Genomic DNA, 14,875 nt, shown 5'->3' with positions numbered 1-14,875 from the left:
TTTAGTCTGCTTGATAATTCAATTGAGGGTCCGCTTTAATTCAATTGAGGGTCCACTTCAAAACACACGGGTCAGTCACAAGTATAAGAGTATCATTTATCATCAAAACACACCCTTACCAAAGTACCAAAGGTGGGAGAGGGACCTAGGTGCTTCAGGATGCCGTTATCATAATCTAATATAGAAGTAAGCAACTGAAGAGAGACCAGTTTTTTATTATGTGCATTGTCTAAGCGATTCTCTTCCGGGCTCTCCCAATTCATAGTTAGAAATTAGCATTATATATGAAAAATAGTTGTGGTCAAACAAGGACTTGAGAAACAAAAGACTCGGTAGGTTATTATTATATGTCAATCCAATCATAAATTAAGTCGATCTTAAAATTCTTTTTGTTGTCAATTTTGTTTATAATGGCTGGCCATGTCCAAGACATGGTATAGGTGCCACTTCGTAATCCTTAAGAAATGATTAAGCAAGTGAAGACAGCACACTGGTACCGAGTTGAGAGAGACATAACTTACTTGGTCCTACTTATGTGTTGATCCAATCGTAACTTTGAAATCACATCTTGTACTTTGTTTGTAGTGATAGGCCATGTTCTCAGGTCGGCTTCAGCAATTCAGATTGTCTGTACCAATGGTCGCATCATGAAGAAAACTGTGTGGAAATTAAAAGGCGGTATGGTGATTATTATAGCATCTATTGACATCTCAAGTGGTTGACTTAGGATTATTGAATAATTTTGCATTATTGCTTAGTGAAGTTGGTTTACAATATCGATGCGAACAATACTGGGAATTGCTAAAGTACTCCGAAATGAACGTGGACCGTCCATTTAACAGATCAGTATATAATTATCATATTTGTTTTTATATTCTTATTTTGGAAAAATAGAATAAATAGGGAAAATCTACCTATTAGATCTAACTAACTTAACGGGATCTAATCATCTAACGTGTGCGACAACTTGCAAAAAAAAGTGACTACTTTTCCCTAGTAATCCAACGTCAACATGTTAGCATGACAAAAAAAATTACGTGACATGTTAGCCTGGCGGTACACTAGGGAAGCAGTCACTTTTTCGTGAAAGCAAAATAATGTAATTTGAACTTTTTAAATAAATCTCTCCCTCCGTTCCAAATTGTAGGTCGTTTTGACGGTTCATAGGTATTATTATACATCTAAACATACATTATATCTAGATAATAATATCTATGAACCTAGAAAAATCAAAACGACCTATAGTTTGGAATGGAGGGAGTACACGTAATAGTACGTATGCAATGTTTTTTGAAATATGTACGTGACACTTTGCTGAATTGCACCATGGTGAACTATATAACGTGTATGATTCATAATTTAATTAACCTGGACGCTTAACCTGTGATGCATTCGGAGCAGCGTCATGATTCATAAACACTGCATGCACCACACACGCACACAATCATGCAACACTGTAGATGAAAATCAAATCTAATTCCTAGTTACAAATGTGTGGGCGGAGACGCATCAGTCGTGTTTTTTTTCTTTAGTTTCAATCTCCCGTGGATACCGTATCCACGATTAGGGGAGGTTAACCACAACAGCATTTTTAAATCTTTTCTAATCTTTAATCACCATTTATAAAAAAAAATAAGGGTCCAGATTTGTTTCAGATCTCTTACCTCTTAGAAGGTAAAAGATGTACCGTAGCATGGCAAGAGCAACTCCAAGAGTACTCCAAAAAATTCTTCCCCAAAACTATGTATCGGGAGTTCTTCCAAAAAAATTTCCCCCAAAAACATATCAATCCACATCAGATCGCTAATAACTAGCCCCCAATATTTTAAAACAGGTCACGTCACCGTATTGGGCCCATCGGAAGGGACGCGCGAGCGTGCGGGAATCAGGATTGGGGGAGGAATGCCAACGATAAAATATATGCGATGCTAGGATGTTTTTTAGTTGGAGAAGGTTTGGGTGGACTGTTGGAGTTTGTTTTTTCTCTTTTTCCTAAAAAAAATATTGGGATTAAGATTAGCAGCCTCTTGGAGTTGCTCTTAGAAACCTTCTTGAATCATGAGAAAAGAACTTGGTTGGCAAATGACTAACAGACCGCCCATAGCTGTTTCGGAGAGACGAGACTCAATTAGTCGTATTGATCCAACCATAGCTTCAAAGTTACCATTTATAATGTTTGCTCATGTTCAGTCTCACTACATATATCACTACATGATTCTTAGGATATACTAATTAAGCAACAGAAGACAGCACAGCTGACCTATTAATGGCTAAAGCTATATTACTACTGGGGAAAGGGCCATCGGTACCGGTTAGTAACCCCCTTTAGTACCGGTTTCATAACAGGTATTGTTAGTTCGATACTAAAGGGGTGCCTTTAGTACCGGGTGCAATAACCGGTACTAAAGGATATTAAAAAATAAAAAAAAGGAAATCACCCTGCCCGAGCCCGCCGGCCCAAGCCCAGGCCCCGCCCGCTGCCCTCCTATCGCCCCTCCCACCTCCCTTCGGCCACCGACGCGCGCAGATGAGAGAGGGAGGAAGGGAGTGAGAGAGGAGGGAGACCAGCCCGGCCGCCGCCATCCCACCCGGCCCCCGCCGCCCCTCCCACCTGACCCCGGCCATCGCTCCTTGCCCACCGCCCTCCTGCCGCCGCCGCCAGCCCGTCCCGCCGCCCTTCGGCCACCGGCGCGCACAGATGAGAGAGGGAGGGAGGGAGTGAGAGAGGGAGGGAGGGAAGAGGGAGACTGGCACCGGGCCAAGAGTGAGAAGGAGGGAGGGAGGGGGAGCGGATAAGGAGAGAGGGGAGCAGGTATGGGCCGGGGGAGTGGACGGATAAGGTGGATGGAGCTCTTTAGTACCGTTGGTAACTCCACCCGGTACTAATGGGTGACATTTAGTACCGGGTGGAGCTCCCATCCGGTACTAGGGGGTCACAAGGGGTTCCGTGTTAGACTCGGTACTAATGTGAGCATTAGTACCGGGTCAAAAACCAATCAGTACTAAGGTGCTAGATGACCTTTCCCAGTGGTGTACAGAGCATATACATGCTTCCACCATCCCATCCATTTATTTTTTAAAAAAAATAGCATTTTTACTTCCGAAATACTCCCTCGTTTCAAATTATAAGTTATTCTAACTTTCTTGGAGAGTCAAAGCATCTCAAGTTTGACCAAATTTATACAATAAAGTACTAATATTCATAATAATACCAAGTATCATTAGTTTCTTTCATTAAATAAAATTTCATAGTATATCTATTTGGTGCCATAAATCTTTATCATTCTTTCTATAATTTTAGTCAAATATAAAATAGTTTGATTCTTAAAAAATTGGAATAATTTGGAACGGAGAGTAGGTATGGTCAGTCAACGAGCTGAGAAAGACAACTCATTTGGTCCCACTCAACTCAATATATCTGGATCCAAATACTACTTGTACTCAACTTTGTTTATAGTGATAGGTCGTGTTCAGGTCGGCTCCAGCAATTAAGGATTGTTGAACTAACGGTTGCATCGTGAAGGAAACTGCATGAAAAATAAAATACGTCGGTTAGAGCATCAACAGACACGTCAAGTGATTGACCTAGGATCAATGGACAAGATTAGATTGTCTCTTAGAGGAGTTGGTTTACAAGATCGATGCTAGTAATACAGAAAACTCCTTGGATCATGAGAAGAAAATAAACCTTCTTCGCCTGCTGGCTCATTCTGATTCCTCCTGCTAGTGGTTTCATTTTAAAATACTATGTTCAGTCCAGTAGTTGAGAGAGACAACTCAATTTGGTCTTACTTATATGCCAATCCAATCGTAAGTTAAAAGATTAATGCCTGCATTGAACTTGTTTATAACGCTAGGCCATGTTCAGGTCGGCAGCAGACAATCCAGGTGGTCCTGAACTACCGGCAGCAAGCAGCATCGTTAAGCAATTATATGGGAAACCACATAGATTAGAGCATCTATGGACAGGGGAAGAAGTTGACTTTGGACTAATCAACAGGTTTATGCTGTTGCTAAGCGAAATCTAATTTACAAGATCGATGCTGACAGTACTGAAAGCTTGCTTTGGATAGTAGGAAGACAGTGTGCTTCGCTTGCTGGCCCACTCCGATTCCTCCAGCTGGCTGTGTTGATCTCATGATCCAACTGCATTTTATCCTTCTTTTTATACCCGCGAGGCTGCGAGATGCCACCTCTAATGTTCGTTTAGGGTAGGAATAAGTTATAGTCTATCATTTGACTTGTACACACAGAAAAACCTTAAATTGGCAAAGATCTCCAACTCTTGGTAGGAAATGTCACTCTCCATTTCTAATGCGAAGTTGAATGGAAACACTTCAACTGAAGAAACCTGCATGGGTTTTCTGAATTGCTGGCTTCACTGTTCACTATAGCCATGGATCATCGGTCGATCGGCGCATCGAACAAACAGAGCATCATCCTTTCAGATTTCAGAGTGACCTCAGAAGTCAGAACTGAAGCCGCGATGTTTCGTTCGGGTTCATATGTACTGACGTCTGAACTCTGAAGAAGATTGTAGAAGGAAGCCAGGAATGCTCCTGCTCGCGGAAACACGGCTATCCAGTATCGTAGCCGACTCTAGCCACAGCCCACAGGATAGAGCGATCATGGCCGCCGCATACTGATCCGGGTGTCGTCGATGCCTCGATCGGTATCCATCCAGACGAAAATGGCCTGCAATCCTTATCTTTTTCCTAGCACCAGATTAGGATCGTATCCCCCGCCGCCTTCACCGGCCGTGCACTGATGCTTGCCGGCTGTCTGGTCTGGTGTCATCGCCGCCGACCGCATGGAAGCATCGGGATGCTGCCCTCTCCTTGAGTTCAACGACGAGCAATTGAAAGCAGAAGAGATTCAGAGAACGTGCGGGAAAACGTATTGGGTGCTGCGGGGACGAGGACGATCGAGCGATCCGATCGAGGGCGTAAATACTTGGCAGAGGCTGCTAAGATTGTGTTAGGATACCGGATCTAGAAGGGAATTTGGGGAAGAAGCAGAGAGCAGAGAGGAAGAACAGGGAGGTGGACGAGGTCAGCTTCTTCAGTTCAGAGTTGATTAGATTACAAGATGCCCTCTCTCTGTGTTCTCTCCTGCCTTTATGGCTTACAGATCGATAACTCACACACGCCACCTCCGTGCACGCACACAACACCTTCAGGCCCATTCTGTTCCTGCAACCCGCGAGTTGGGCCGGCGTGACCTGGTGCCCTGACGCGGCCCACGAGCTTGATCTTTTGAATCGGCATCGTCTTCGACAGCGTCAGAACCCGGAGTGCTAACAGATTGGGCCGGATGCCCGGATGGATACCTGACCATGCTCTACTGCTGCAGCAGCAACGTCGTTTTGCTAGTGATTGCTGCCGACGTGTTGCGCATATGGCACCACGGCCTCCAGCCCCCAGGGCCAGATTAACTCTAACAGTAATACAGCTCATCAGTTAAAAATGTCCACATCAGATACTTTTCCTTTTGTTTTAGGATCACATCAGATTCTTCATATGACAGACTGAGACAGAAAATAACACCAAATTCTTGCTTATTTGACAGAGAAAACACTTGGAGTGAAAACTGACTGTTTCTTGCTCTTGTATTGTCACCATACGAGGAATTCGGGGTAATAAACATTTAGGTAAATTTAGTAGCAACATTCTGAAATGTTATCACACTACACTACAGCTACTACAGCACACACATAAAAAACAACAACAAAGATAAATAAATAGAGCACACGGAAGCAACTTAAATCATCATGTAGATAGAACATCTTACAAATTGGATCCAAATATGATACTATAAGCAAAGCAAAGACTTCACAACCGAATGTTTTTTTATTACAACGTGTCTAAAATACATACATACATACATACATACATACATATATATATAAAGAAGTGTGTGCACACGTGCTGCTACTCCCATCCAACCAAGCACCCTCCAAACTCAAGAACCTGTGGAGGGGAAAAGCGTATGAGATTTATGGAAAACCTCAACAAGCAAACTGCTTCTAAACCATTTAAATCATAATATATTAAGCCACAATTTAAGAGTCAATATAATAAAAAGAAGTACCACATAACTTCGAGTATTCACAACAATACTTCATAATGAACATGCAAATGGTGCAATGTAATGCATGACTTCACTTCTATCCACACATCCCCAAGGAAGGAGGTGAGGGCTGCAACCACATTACTATATCTCAACGTGCGTTGCTGTACCTATACTTACCGCACCAATCCGGCTACGGTTTTCTTCATGTGCATAAATAACATGAGAATGCAAATGCAAGATTGCAATGCATGAACTTCATATACCTCAAAATTCCTGACTTCAAAAGTAAAGCGTCAAGTGGAACAAGATACTCCAATATAAAGATAAAATTCAGATTCATCTTGCTAGTGTGAGGTACTGAAATTAAATGGAGGCAATTCAAACAACAATGTTAAAGCATGTTGACAATATCGCTACATTTATTTGCCTTCACCGAAGGACAAGAACGTGAGCTAAGCACGATCCGAAAGTGAACCACATGTTCACAAACATAACTCAGCACCAACACAACACACACAAGCATAAACAACATAATTCAAAGCGTTCCTACGCACGAACCTGAAATTCTAAAGAAGACACACAAATCCAGACACGACAGCAGCGCTTTTGCTTTTTTTTTATCTTTTAATCCTGATGGCTAAAAATTCTCATCTTGTGCCATATGGATAACTTCAGAACTTACAACTTATAGTGATCTATAGATAGAGAAAAAATCATCAACATAGGCTAATTTTGAGATGAACCTCAAACATAAAATCTGACAACAACTGCAGAACAGTCCTAGTAAAACAAGTATATCTAGAGCTCCAAAATTCATACGAAGATGAACTTAACCAATCTGAAAAGCTTATAAAATTTCCTACAACTTACTTACTCATCCACAGATCCAATTATGTGATTTGGGTTGCCTAAACTTTAGGTGAACAAATTCTGCTTAGAATTACGACTCTGAAAAACTGATAGAATCAAACTTCAATATCTCTCAGCTCTTAAATCTGATTGTAGTGTTCTTTACGACTATGGAAAGCTCTGCAAAACCTTCTACAACTCATATATAGATTTTATATATTTTTTAAGCTATTAAGATGATGTAAAACAACTATTGCTGAAAATTACGCAGATTGACTACGTGCTGAAAATAATGAGGAGGGCAAAACTTTGACCTAGCCCTTATCGATGTCGAATGCCGCTAAAAGCACGTGCCAGGACATCTGAAACCTTAGGGAAAATAAGGATTATATCGGGGCATGCCTCACCTAGGGTTTCTCCTTGAAAACAGCAAGGGCAACGATAACAGCGGCAATCCCAACGATGACTTCCGGTCGTTTACCTCTCCCTAGCGAAGAGTGTCATGGCAACCCCATCGATTGCACCTAAATTGCAACCCACATGGTAGCACCACCATAAACAGCAAGGAAAGAAAAATCAATTGGGGGAAAATGGATAGAGGAAAGGAAGTCCAACCAATTTTTGAAGAGGAACGGTGATGACGGATCTCGGTCAGAAGGAGGGTGGCGGTGCAGGGTACGAGACTTAGGGGGTGCAGGGTTTAGAAAAAGATTGGGGATGAGATTGGAAAAGAAAAGGGAAAAAAAAGATAGGAGACTCACGGCAATAGGTGGGTGGGCTTAGCTACAGTAAGTCACGCTTAAAATAGCAATGTTCGTACCTTCATGATCTGAATTCCAAACAAAATATATGAGTGATCAAATAGAATGGATTCGACGAGCTCTACACAATCGTGGTCTCCATTCGTCCATCCAAGCAACAGATCTAAAAGTCAACTTTTAACCCTCAACTTTACGTATTCCAATATACAAAGCATATTTTATCCTTTGAGCATTCTGGGTGTTACATTACTTTTAGGAAAAAGAAAATTCAAATGATACAACAATAGAAGAGGTACATCGTACTAGTATCTCAGATGATTGTCCACTGACGTTTCGAAAGGGATTTATTAAATCGCACGCGAATAGAAACAGAAAACTGAGGCCTATGCAGGGGCTCCTATCTATCTTGTGGAAGATAGATAGGAGTTGAAACTTCCAGCCCACTCTGGCCCATTAACCTCTTCCCTTCCTTCTTCCCCAGCGATCCCACCACCGCCGCCGCCTCCTCCACCACCCCGGCCGGCGGCTGCCGCGCCACCCCCCCACCGACCATCACCCCCGTCGACCCCACCCTTCCTAATCCCACCGCTCATCAAACAGCGTTGCCTCGCCTCTGCCGTCAGCCAACCCACCACCACCGCCCTCCACCCCTCCTCTTCTACAGCCGCCGGCCATTGGAGTCCCCACCACAACCCCGAACCCTAACCCTAACCTAGCCTCCCCACCACAATCCCGAACCCTAACCCTACCCTAACCTCGCCGCCGCCACCACCACCACCTCGACTGGCAGCGACCTCACCACCGGCCGCTCCCCCACCTCCCACCCTCCCCTACCATCTCGTCGGCGTGCACGAGTAGCGGCGGCTATGGTCGAGTAACGGAGGGCCGAGCGAGTGGAGGGAGGAAGAAGGAGATCGTGTGGTCCACAGGGACCGCACAAATCTCAAACACCGGAAGGTTAAACACCTTCCTACCTTCGGAAGATGGACAGGTTTTCCGGGCCTATGCAGCCCGTTTCTTTCGTGGGCCTCTAGTACCCAGTCCCTTGAACTAGGCCCAGTTTCCTTTTCTTTTCGGCAAGACGCCCAGTTTTCTTTGGACCTAACAAATGGGCCATGGCGTCATTTCCTTGTCCCGCCGGGCGAAACCCGTTTTCTTCTCATACACACACACACGTTTCGTTCCCCCGCCGTCATCGCGGGGCTCCGCCCGTCGCCGCCGGCGACTCGGCTCCCGCAAGAAGCCTACTCCTAACCGCAACTTCGGTGCCCTCCACGACTTCCAAGTCGCGAGATGCGGCGGCGGCGCCTCCCGCGGCCTACGTGGCCGCGCCCCCACCTCCGCTTCCGCCGCGCCGACGTGTCAGCGTCCCATCCACTCCCCGTTCCTCCTATTACTTGTCTCCGCCGGCAACTGTTCGCCCCCCACTAAATCCGCGGGCCGTTTCCTCTCGAGGGGTGATCATGGCGGCGCAGGGATCCCTAGTCGCGTGGAGGGTGGTGTTCGCGGCGCTGGGATTGCTGATGGTGGGCACGCTGGTGTACACCTGCGCCACCGACGGCTCGCCTTTCCGCCCCGAGCTGCTTACGCCGTAAGTACTGATTTTCTTTTTCCTCGCCAACTTCCGTGGGATTTGATGCTTTTGTGGGGGATTTGATAGTGATTACTGCGGCGAGCTTTGGCAAAGTCGTAAGTTTCTTACGTCAGTTATGTGCTTGCTTGCGGATTGGTAGGAGAAGCTAATGCGATTTTGTTGAATTGGATGTTCGTGTGTTCAAGTAGCCATTGTGAGGGTTGTGGGTTGTGTATGGCAACTTTCTTGGCTGCTGATTAGCAAAAGTAATGGGTCAATCGCATGCTCCCTGCTGGTTGGTTGCAAATTTTTGGTGGATTTATCATTGTGAAATTGTCAGGAGACGTTATGAACTGTTGATGTAGCACTTGCAAAGCCATATGTGTTCTGTTGTGAAGTGAAGTTTGTTAACTGAACCTTATTACCATAGTTGATTATAAATTTGTGTAAGACAATTTTTTATAAGCACGTAAGTGTAGAATGTTTCTTGTGTTTGCGTTTTCCTTGATAAGTAAGGTGGAATTGGTGTGTTATCAATATCTTATCATGAAAACTTAGGCTTGCTTGACAGTGCTGCAAATAGTAGTCTTGAGAGATGTTACTTTTAGAGTTGGTTTGGAATCATGCTATATACAGTGAGTGTAGAATGTTTCTTGTGTTTGCGTTTTCCTTGATAAGTAAGGTGGAATTGGTGTGTTATCAATATCTTATCATGAAAACTTAGGCTTGCTTGACAGTGCTGCAAATAGTAGTCTTGAGAGATGTTACTTTTAGAGTTGGTTTGGAATCATGCTATATACAGTGAAGTTTGTTCTTGAGAGAATTGGCACATTTTTTGACAAGTGAACTATGTGTTACATCAGAGAGTAGTCATATCATCACTCTTTCACATGCTTACATGTACACAAAATCCATACATTCACTTCAAATTGTATTTCTTTATTGTGTGTAGGTGGATGAATGCAACACTGATTGATTTCTATGTGAATGTAATTGCAATTGCGGTAATGCCTTGATTTTTCTGACTTCAATTCCTAATCAGTCACTTTTTTATCATGGTTTTTTTTTACCGAAAACCTGTGATGCTTACCGCCTTATGAGGAAACGTTTGCTGGAAGAACCTTTTTTACCATCCTTTGGAGGTAACAAGAAACACTGTCAAGTTATAACCTGGGGAAGTACCAAAATACTTCAAATATTTTGTTACCTCTGAAGGTATAGTTTAATAGTATCTCTTGGTACCTCCCATGGATGGTAAAGGGGCTGCTTATGGAGAGGTCAAATTTAATTTCTGACTGAAGTTAGAGATGCTTCTTGCATGGTGTTTCAGGCGTGGGTTATCTACAAGGAAGCAAACTGGATTAGTTCTGCCGTGTGGGTGGTTCTGTTGTTTTGCTTTGGCAGGTATTTGATTCCTTCTCTCTAATATTTTGTAAAACTTTTAGTTTTATGGCTTCTTTGTAGGCTTCTATGCTTTTGTTTGAATGGATGAATCCTATCAACTTGATGGTATCCACCTTTTTGCTTCTCTTTTTTTTTTAATCTTTCAGTGCTGCTACTTGTGCTTATATTGTTACAAAGCTTTTTGAAGTGACACCTGGAGGGCCATCTCACGATCCACTTGATCTTCTGTTTATCAGGTAGAGTACCAAATTATACACAATTAACCATTTAATATGCCATGCCTTCATCAGCTAATTAACTAAAATACTGAAAGTTCAGGATTAGTTGCATCCTAGATGTTGAGTAACATATTGACAAAGCAAACTGTGTTCTACTACATTCCCTGCTGCCACACTCCTATGACCACACAAGCTGATCTTGCTGATGTATTGAGATGTCCAAGGAATGTTATTTCGCATAAAGTGGCTGTTAGTTGCATCTTTGTTTACATCGATGCTAACTTGTCTCGACATGTATTCTCAAAACATTTCCAGGCAGGGTAATCTGTCCCAAAGAAAGTGCTCTTATGTCATAATTGGAAGGATTATGTTCAGCATTTTGGGGATATTCATGGCTGCCGTTGTCACATATACTGTCATCACTGATGGACTTCCTTTTAGGAAGGAATTATTGACACCGTAAGTGAATACATCATAATTCATACTTTATTGCCTTGCTAGTTTCTGAGGCCCATTGAGCTCAATGTAATGGATACAAGTGTAAAAAGAGTAATTAGATGCAAGATTGCAGCAGCTTAGGAGAAATAACTCGCAGCCCTTGTGATTTCAACTTTCCAAATATATAGAGCAAGCTTGAAATGCGGGGATCCTGCTAGAAGCCTGTACACTGAAGTTACAGTCAAGATTTAATTCCTAAACTTTTGTGTTGAGTAAATTCCATGAAGCAATAGGTGTTTTGTCAAAATTACATGTCTAAGTTAAGTTTGGCAAACATTTAGTTAACTCTATCTCCATCTCCTTGCCAAAAAGATAAAAAAAAAATCCATCTCTGTTGAATCCTGTTAAATGCTTTGTAATCTGACTAGTAGGGACCATATATCTATGTCCCCTGCACCGATTTGATAGCCTCAGTCTCCCCTACACTCACCAGTCACCAGTCACCACCACTTCAACCTTGGCCACAGTTGCCCCTCCCCGCCATCTCCTGCTGCAGCGATTGCAGGTCATGGCAAAGGGTGGTCGTGACATATTATATTTCTGCTTGTCAAGTTGTGATGAGTTGAATCAATTACATGTAGCTTTGGAAAATTCAACAAGTTAGCAACTGCCTGTGCAATTTAATCCCTTGTCAAAAGAGAGCTATTATTTTAAGTATCCATCTGTTAACATTGTTGACATTTGTGAAAAATGTTGTGTAAATATTTAATTCATTTGACAATTTAGATTGTCAACTAAATATATTTTGTTCATCATGTGAACTAAAACTGAAAGTTTCCTTTATCAAATAGAAATCTAAAGTTCACTGTTTCTACTGTGCACTTAGGTGGATGGCGGCAACCTTAATTGATTTCTACATAAATGTCTTTGCAATATCGGTAAGATATCTTGAACTTGGGCATGTATTTAGTACAAACCATGTAATAGATGCAATCATGCAAACTTTTTGGAGCCGAGCACCTAATCATCATTAATGAAAAAACCTTGCAAGTGCAGTTGTTAATCGGAACATATCTCCACTCAAAATGTCAACTTCCCAATTAATGTGTGTCAGGAGAAACACAAAGAGAAATCCCCGAGGAATTATAAATAGAAAGAAATTATAAAATAAAACAAATAATATTACTATAATTGTTCAGATTTTATCTTGAACTTCTAAAGCTAAAGGTGTTAGAGTCCAACATTCTGTAGAGTTTCTTATTGGAATGACACGCAGCTCTCCTGCGTAGTTCGAGGAAAAAACATTCTTTAGAGTCTAAAGGTTTTTTCGGTGTTGATTCAGTGCTTAGACCTACGTAGGTTGCTTTATTGCAACTAGTTCATGCTTTGCACTAAATATGCCCTCCTTCATCTTTTAGTATTTGTTTAAACTAATTATCTAAAAGACATTAGTTTGTTTATATGAACATAATGTGAAAATTTACTGTTATTATTAGTTTGTCCGAAGAATGGAGATCCCTTTTCTGTAACTAGTTCCTGAACTTTCTGTTTGAAATTTTCTGAGCTTTGATCATGCCAAGATGTTATAATTTTATCTCAAACATTTGGAGCATGCCATTTCAGTGGAAACATAATCAATTTAATTTCCTCATAATATTTCCAGTGGATACCCTGATCTGCACATTACTTCTATCTCTTTTAGACCCTTGTATAAAATGTGCAGCAACAATTGTTTTTAGTACTTCGATGGTTATTATATTTGACTTGCCTACTAATTTCCGAAGTCTTACTTGGTGAAGATGGTTACTTAATCGTGATAATAAGCCTGCAGGTTTGGGTTGCTCACAAGGAATCGTCTTGGATATCAACTACCATTTGGATTGTCTTGTTGATATGCTTTGGAAGGTATATGAATCTTTTTGAGGCCCCAAACATCAGCATCTTACCACTATTTTTACACAAAATCCATTTGTTGTGTGCTGATTTTACTGCAATACTTAGCCAAGTAGCCAAGTCATGCGTGAACAATAAATACTAGTAATTGTTGTGCAACTGCTTCTTTCGGGTCTCATGCCTGCATCAGGGGATTGTGGAATACTTCTGCTTGTAAATCTTAACATAAGGTGTACCTAGGAATCTATATCACCTAATACTGTAATTAACTTGCTATATACCTATATGTGTACATTTCATACTTAAGCATTGGAATATCTAATGCTTCTCCCCAGTAGTAGCTGACCTTGGGACTATGCGTGATTCATATGGGGGTGGTGTTTTCCTACTTGAAAGAATATATACCGCCATAAGTTACATGATCTACAATATGTAAAGTTGCTGTAACCCCATCGTGTGAAGTTTATGAAGGAAGACTTGTGTATTTGGGATACATATAGATGTATTTCCTTTTACAGTTATGGTGCACTCTTATGAGTATATTGACATCCAAAGTTGTGATTCATATTGATGATTTTATTTACGTAATTTAAGAACCCTTATCCTTTTTATCCTTCTGTGCTATAGCATCACAACATGCGGCTACATTGCTCTCCAACTTTTCCAAGTATCATATCAAGATCCAATCTACCACGTGCTATTGAACTCTCACAGCAAGTATGGAACTGCGACTTCCTTGTAATCCTTCATCTTCTATGAGCCTGGTTAGCTTACAGCTGTCTAAACTTCTGCTTGACATTTGGTCATTGATCAGCCATTCATAATTCACATCTGTTTTAAATGTAGGAAGATTTGAAAATTTATTGAAGTGATATGTTCAGACTGGCTCATGATAATACAAATGTTCCCTACTATCTATATGTAAAGTTACTTCTGCAAAATGAACTGAAAGCTGAAGCTCTTTTATTGTACTTCTGATCCAATTGCATGGACAATGATCCTTTTTTTTTTTGTCACCCTTGTGATAATCCTGAACTGTTTGATGCAAACAATTTCCGAAATCAAGCGATCTTATTTGTAGGGGTGCAATGGGCACTTCATGTTCCAAACATTGATCTGGTTGACAATTAAGTTGCGTAAACAGCTGCTTGCTACTGAATGCATGAAGGAGCCTCAATTTTAAATGGAGAAGAGCTCGAAACACAAGATGATCTCCATGTTCCTTGAGTTAATAGGTGATTACTGTACATGTCTCTTATTCCCTGTAGCTCTATTGCTTCTAGCTTATTTGTACCGAGTGACTACAAATCCTGGTCTGAGGTTAATTCGTGGCATATGGGTACCGCTCCAGAAAACAAATTGTGGTCTTCCAGTTACTTGCAAGTGTTAAAAGATTACCAGGAAAGTGATTGTCATCTACTACCAGGAGACCCTGGAGCATGGGGAACTTGTTAGCCCGGTCAACAATGGGAAGAAGCCTGCTGAGATTGTTGAACTGTAGGGCAGATATGATTTGTCAGAGACAAGATGATGTACAGTGATGAAGCTATAAACCCCTCAAGTTGATTGAAGTTTCAAGTTTGCGTATAGGTCAATGGGAGCATGGAGCCTACTAGTTCTTCCGGGAATCAGCCTGTGATGTAGTTTTTTTCTTGGCAGAAAGAACA

At 41.8% G+C, this 14,875-nt stretch overlaps 1 protein-coding gene across 4 annotated transcripts; it reads left to right on the top strand.

Annotated features, from left to right (window-relative positions):
* The first annotated feature begins 8,850 nt into the window (after positions 1–8,850).
* Positions 8,851–14,308, top strand: LOC101757833. 4 transcript variants are annotated; one of them, XM_022825993.1, is made up of 9 exons: positions 8,851–9,273; positions 10,208–10,259; positions 10,586–10,659; positions 10,806–10,895; positions 11,193–11,336; positions 12,202–12,253; positions 13,147–13,220; positions 13,836–13,925; positions 14,059–14,288. In XM_022825993.1, the coding sequence occupies exons 1-9, from the start codon at positions 9,146–9,148 to the stop codon at positions 14,078–14,080; spliced, it is 726 nt and encodes a 241-aa protein (XP_022681728.1). In that variant the 5' UTR covers positions 8,851–9,145; the 3' UTR covers positions 14,081–14,288. The 4 variants fall into 4 exon arrangements, with proteins under 4 accessions (XP_022681728.1, XP_004966020.1, XP_004966019.1 ...); XM_004965963.4 differs by having other exon boundaries at positions 14,055–14,288; XM_004965962.4 differs by having other exon boundaries at positions 8,852–9,273; positions 13,836–13,972.
* The last annotated feature ends 567 nt before the right edge of the window (positions 14,309–14,875 follow it).

This window comes from Setaria italica, chromosome IV (assembly GCF_000263155.2).
Source record: "Setaria italica strain Yugu1 chromosome IV, Setaria_italica_v2.0, whole genome shotgun sequence".
Classification (NCBI taxonomy): domain Eukaryota; kingdom Viridiplantae; phylum Streptophyta; class Magnoliopsida; order Poales; family Poaceae; genus Setaria; species Setaria italica.
The sequence above is the reverse complement of the archived record's forward strand: the minus strand, read 5'-3'. Positions and strand labels throughout refer to the sequence as shown.

Coding starts and splice junctions, on each gene's coding strand:
- LOC101757833 (XM_004965961.4), top strand. CDS start 9,146: ATGGCGGCGCAGGGATCCCTAGTCGCGTGGAGGGTGGTGTTCGCGGCG. Junction 10,896..11,192: donor CTTGATCTTCTGTTTATCAG/GTAGAGTACCAA, acceptor AAACATTTCCAG/GCAGGGTAATCTGTCCCAAA. Junction 13,221..13,835: donor TTGTTGATATGCTTTGGAAG/GTATATGAATCT, acceptor TCTGTGCTATAG/CATCACAACATGCGGCTACA.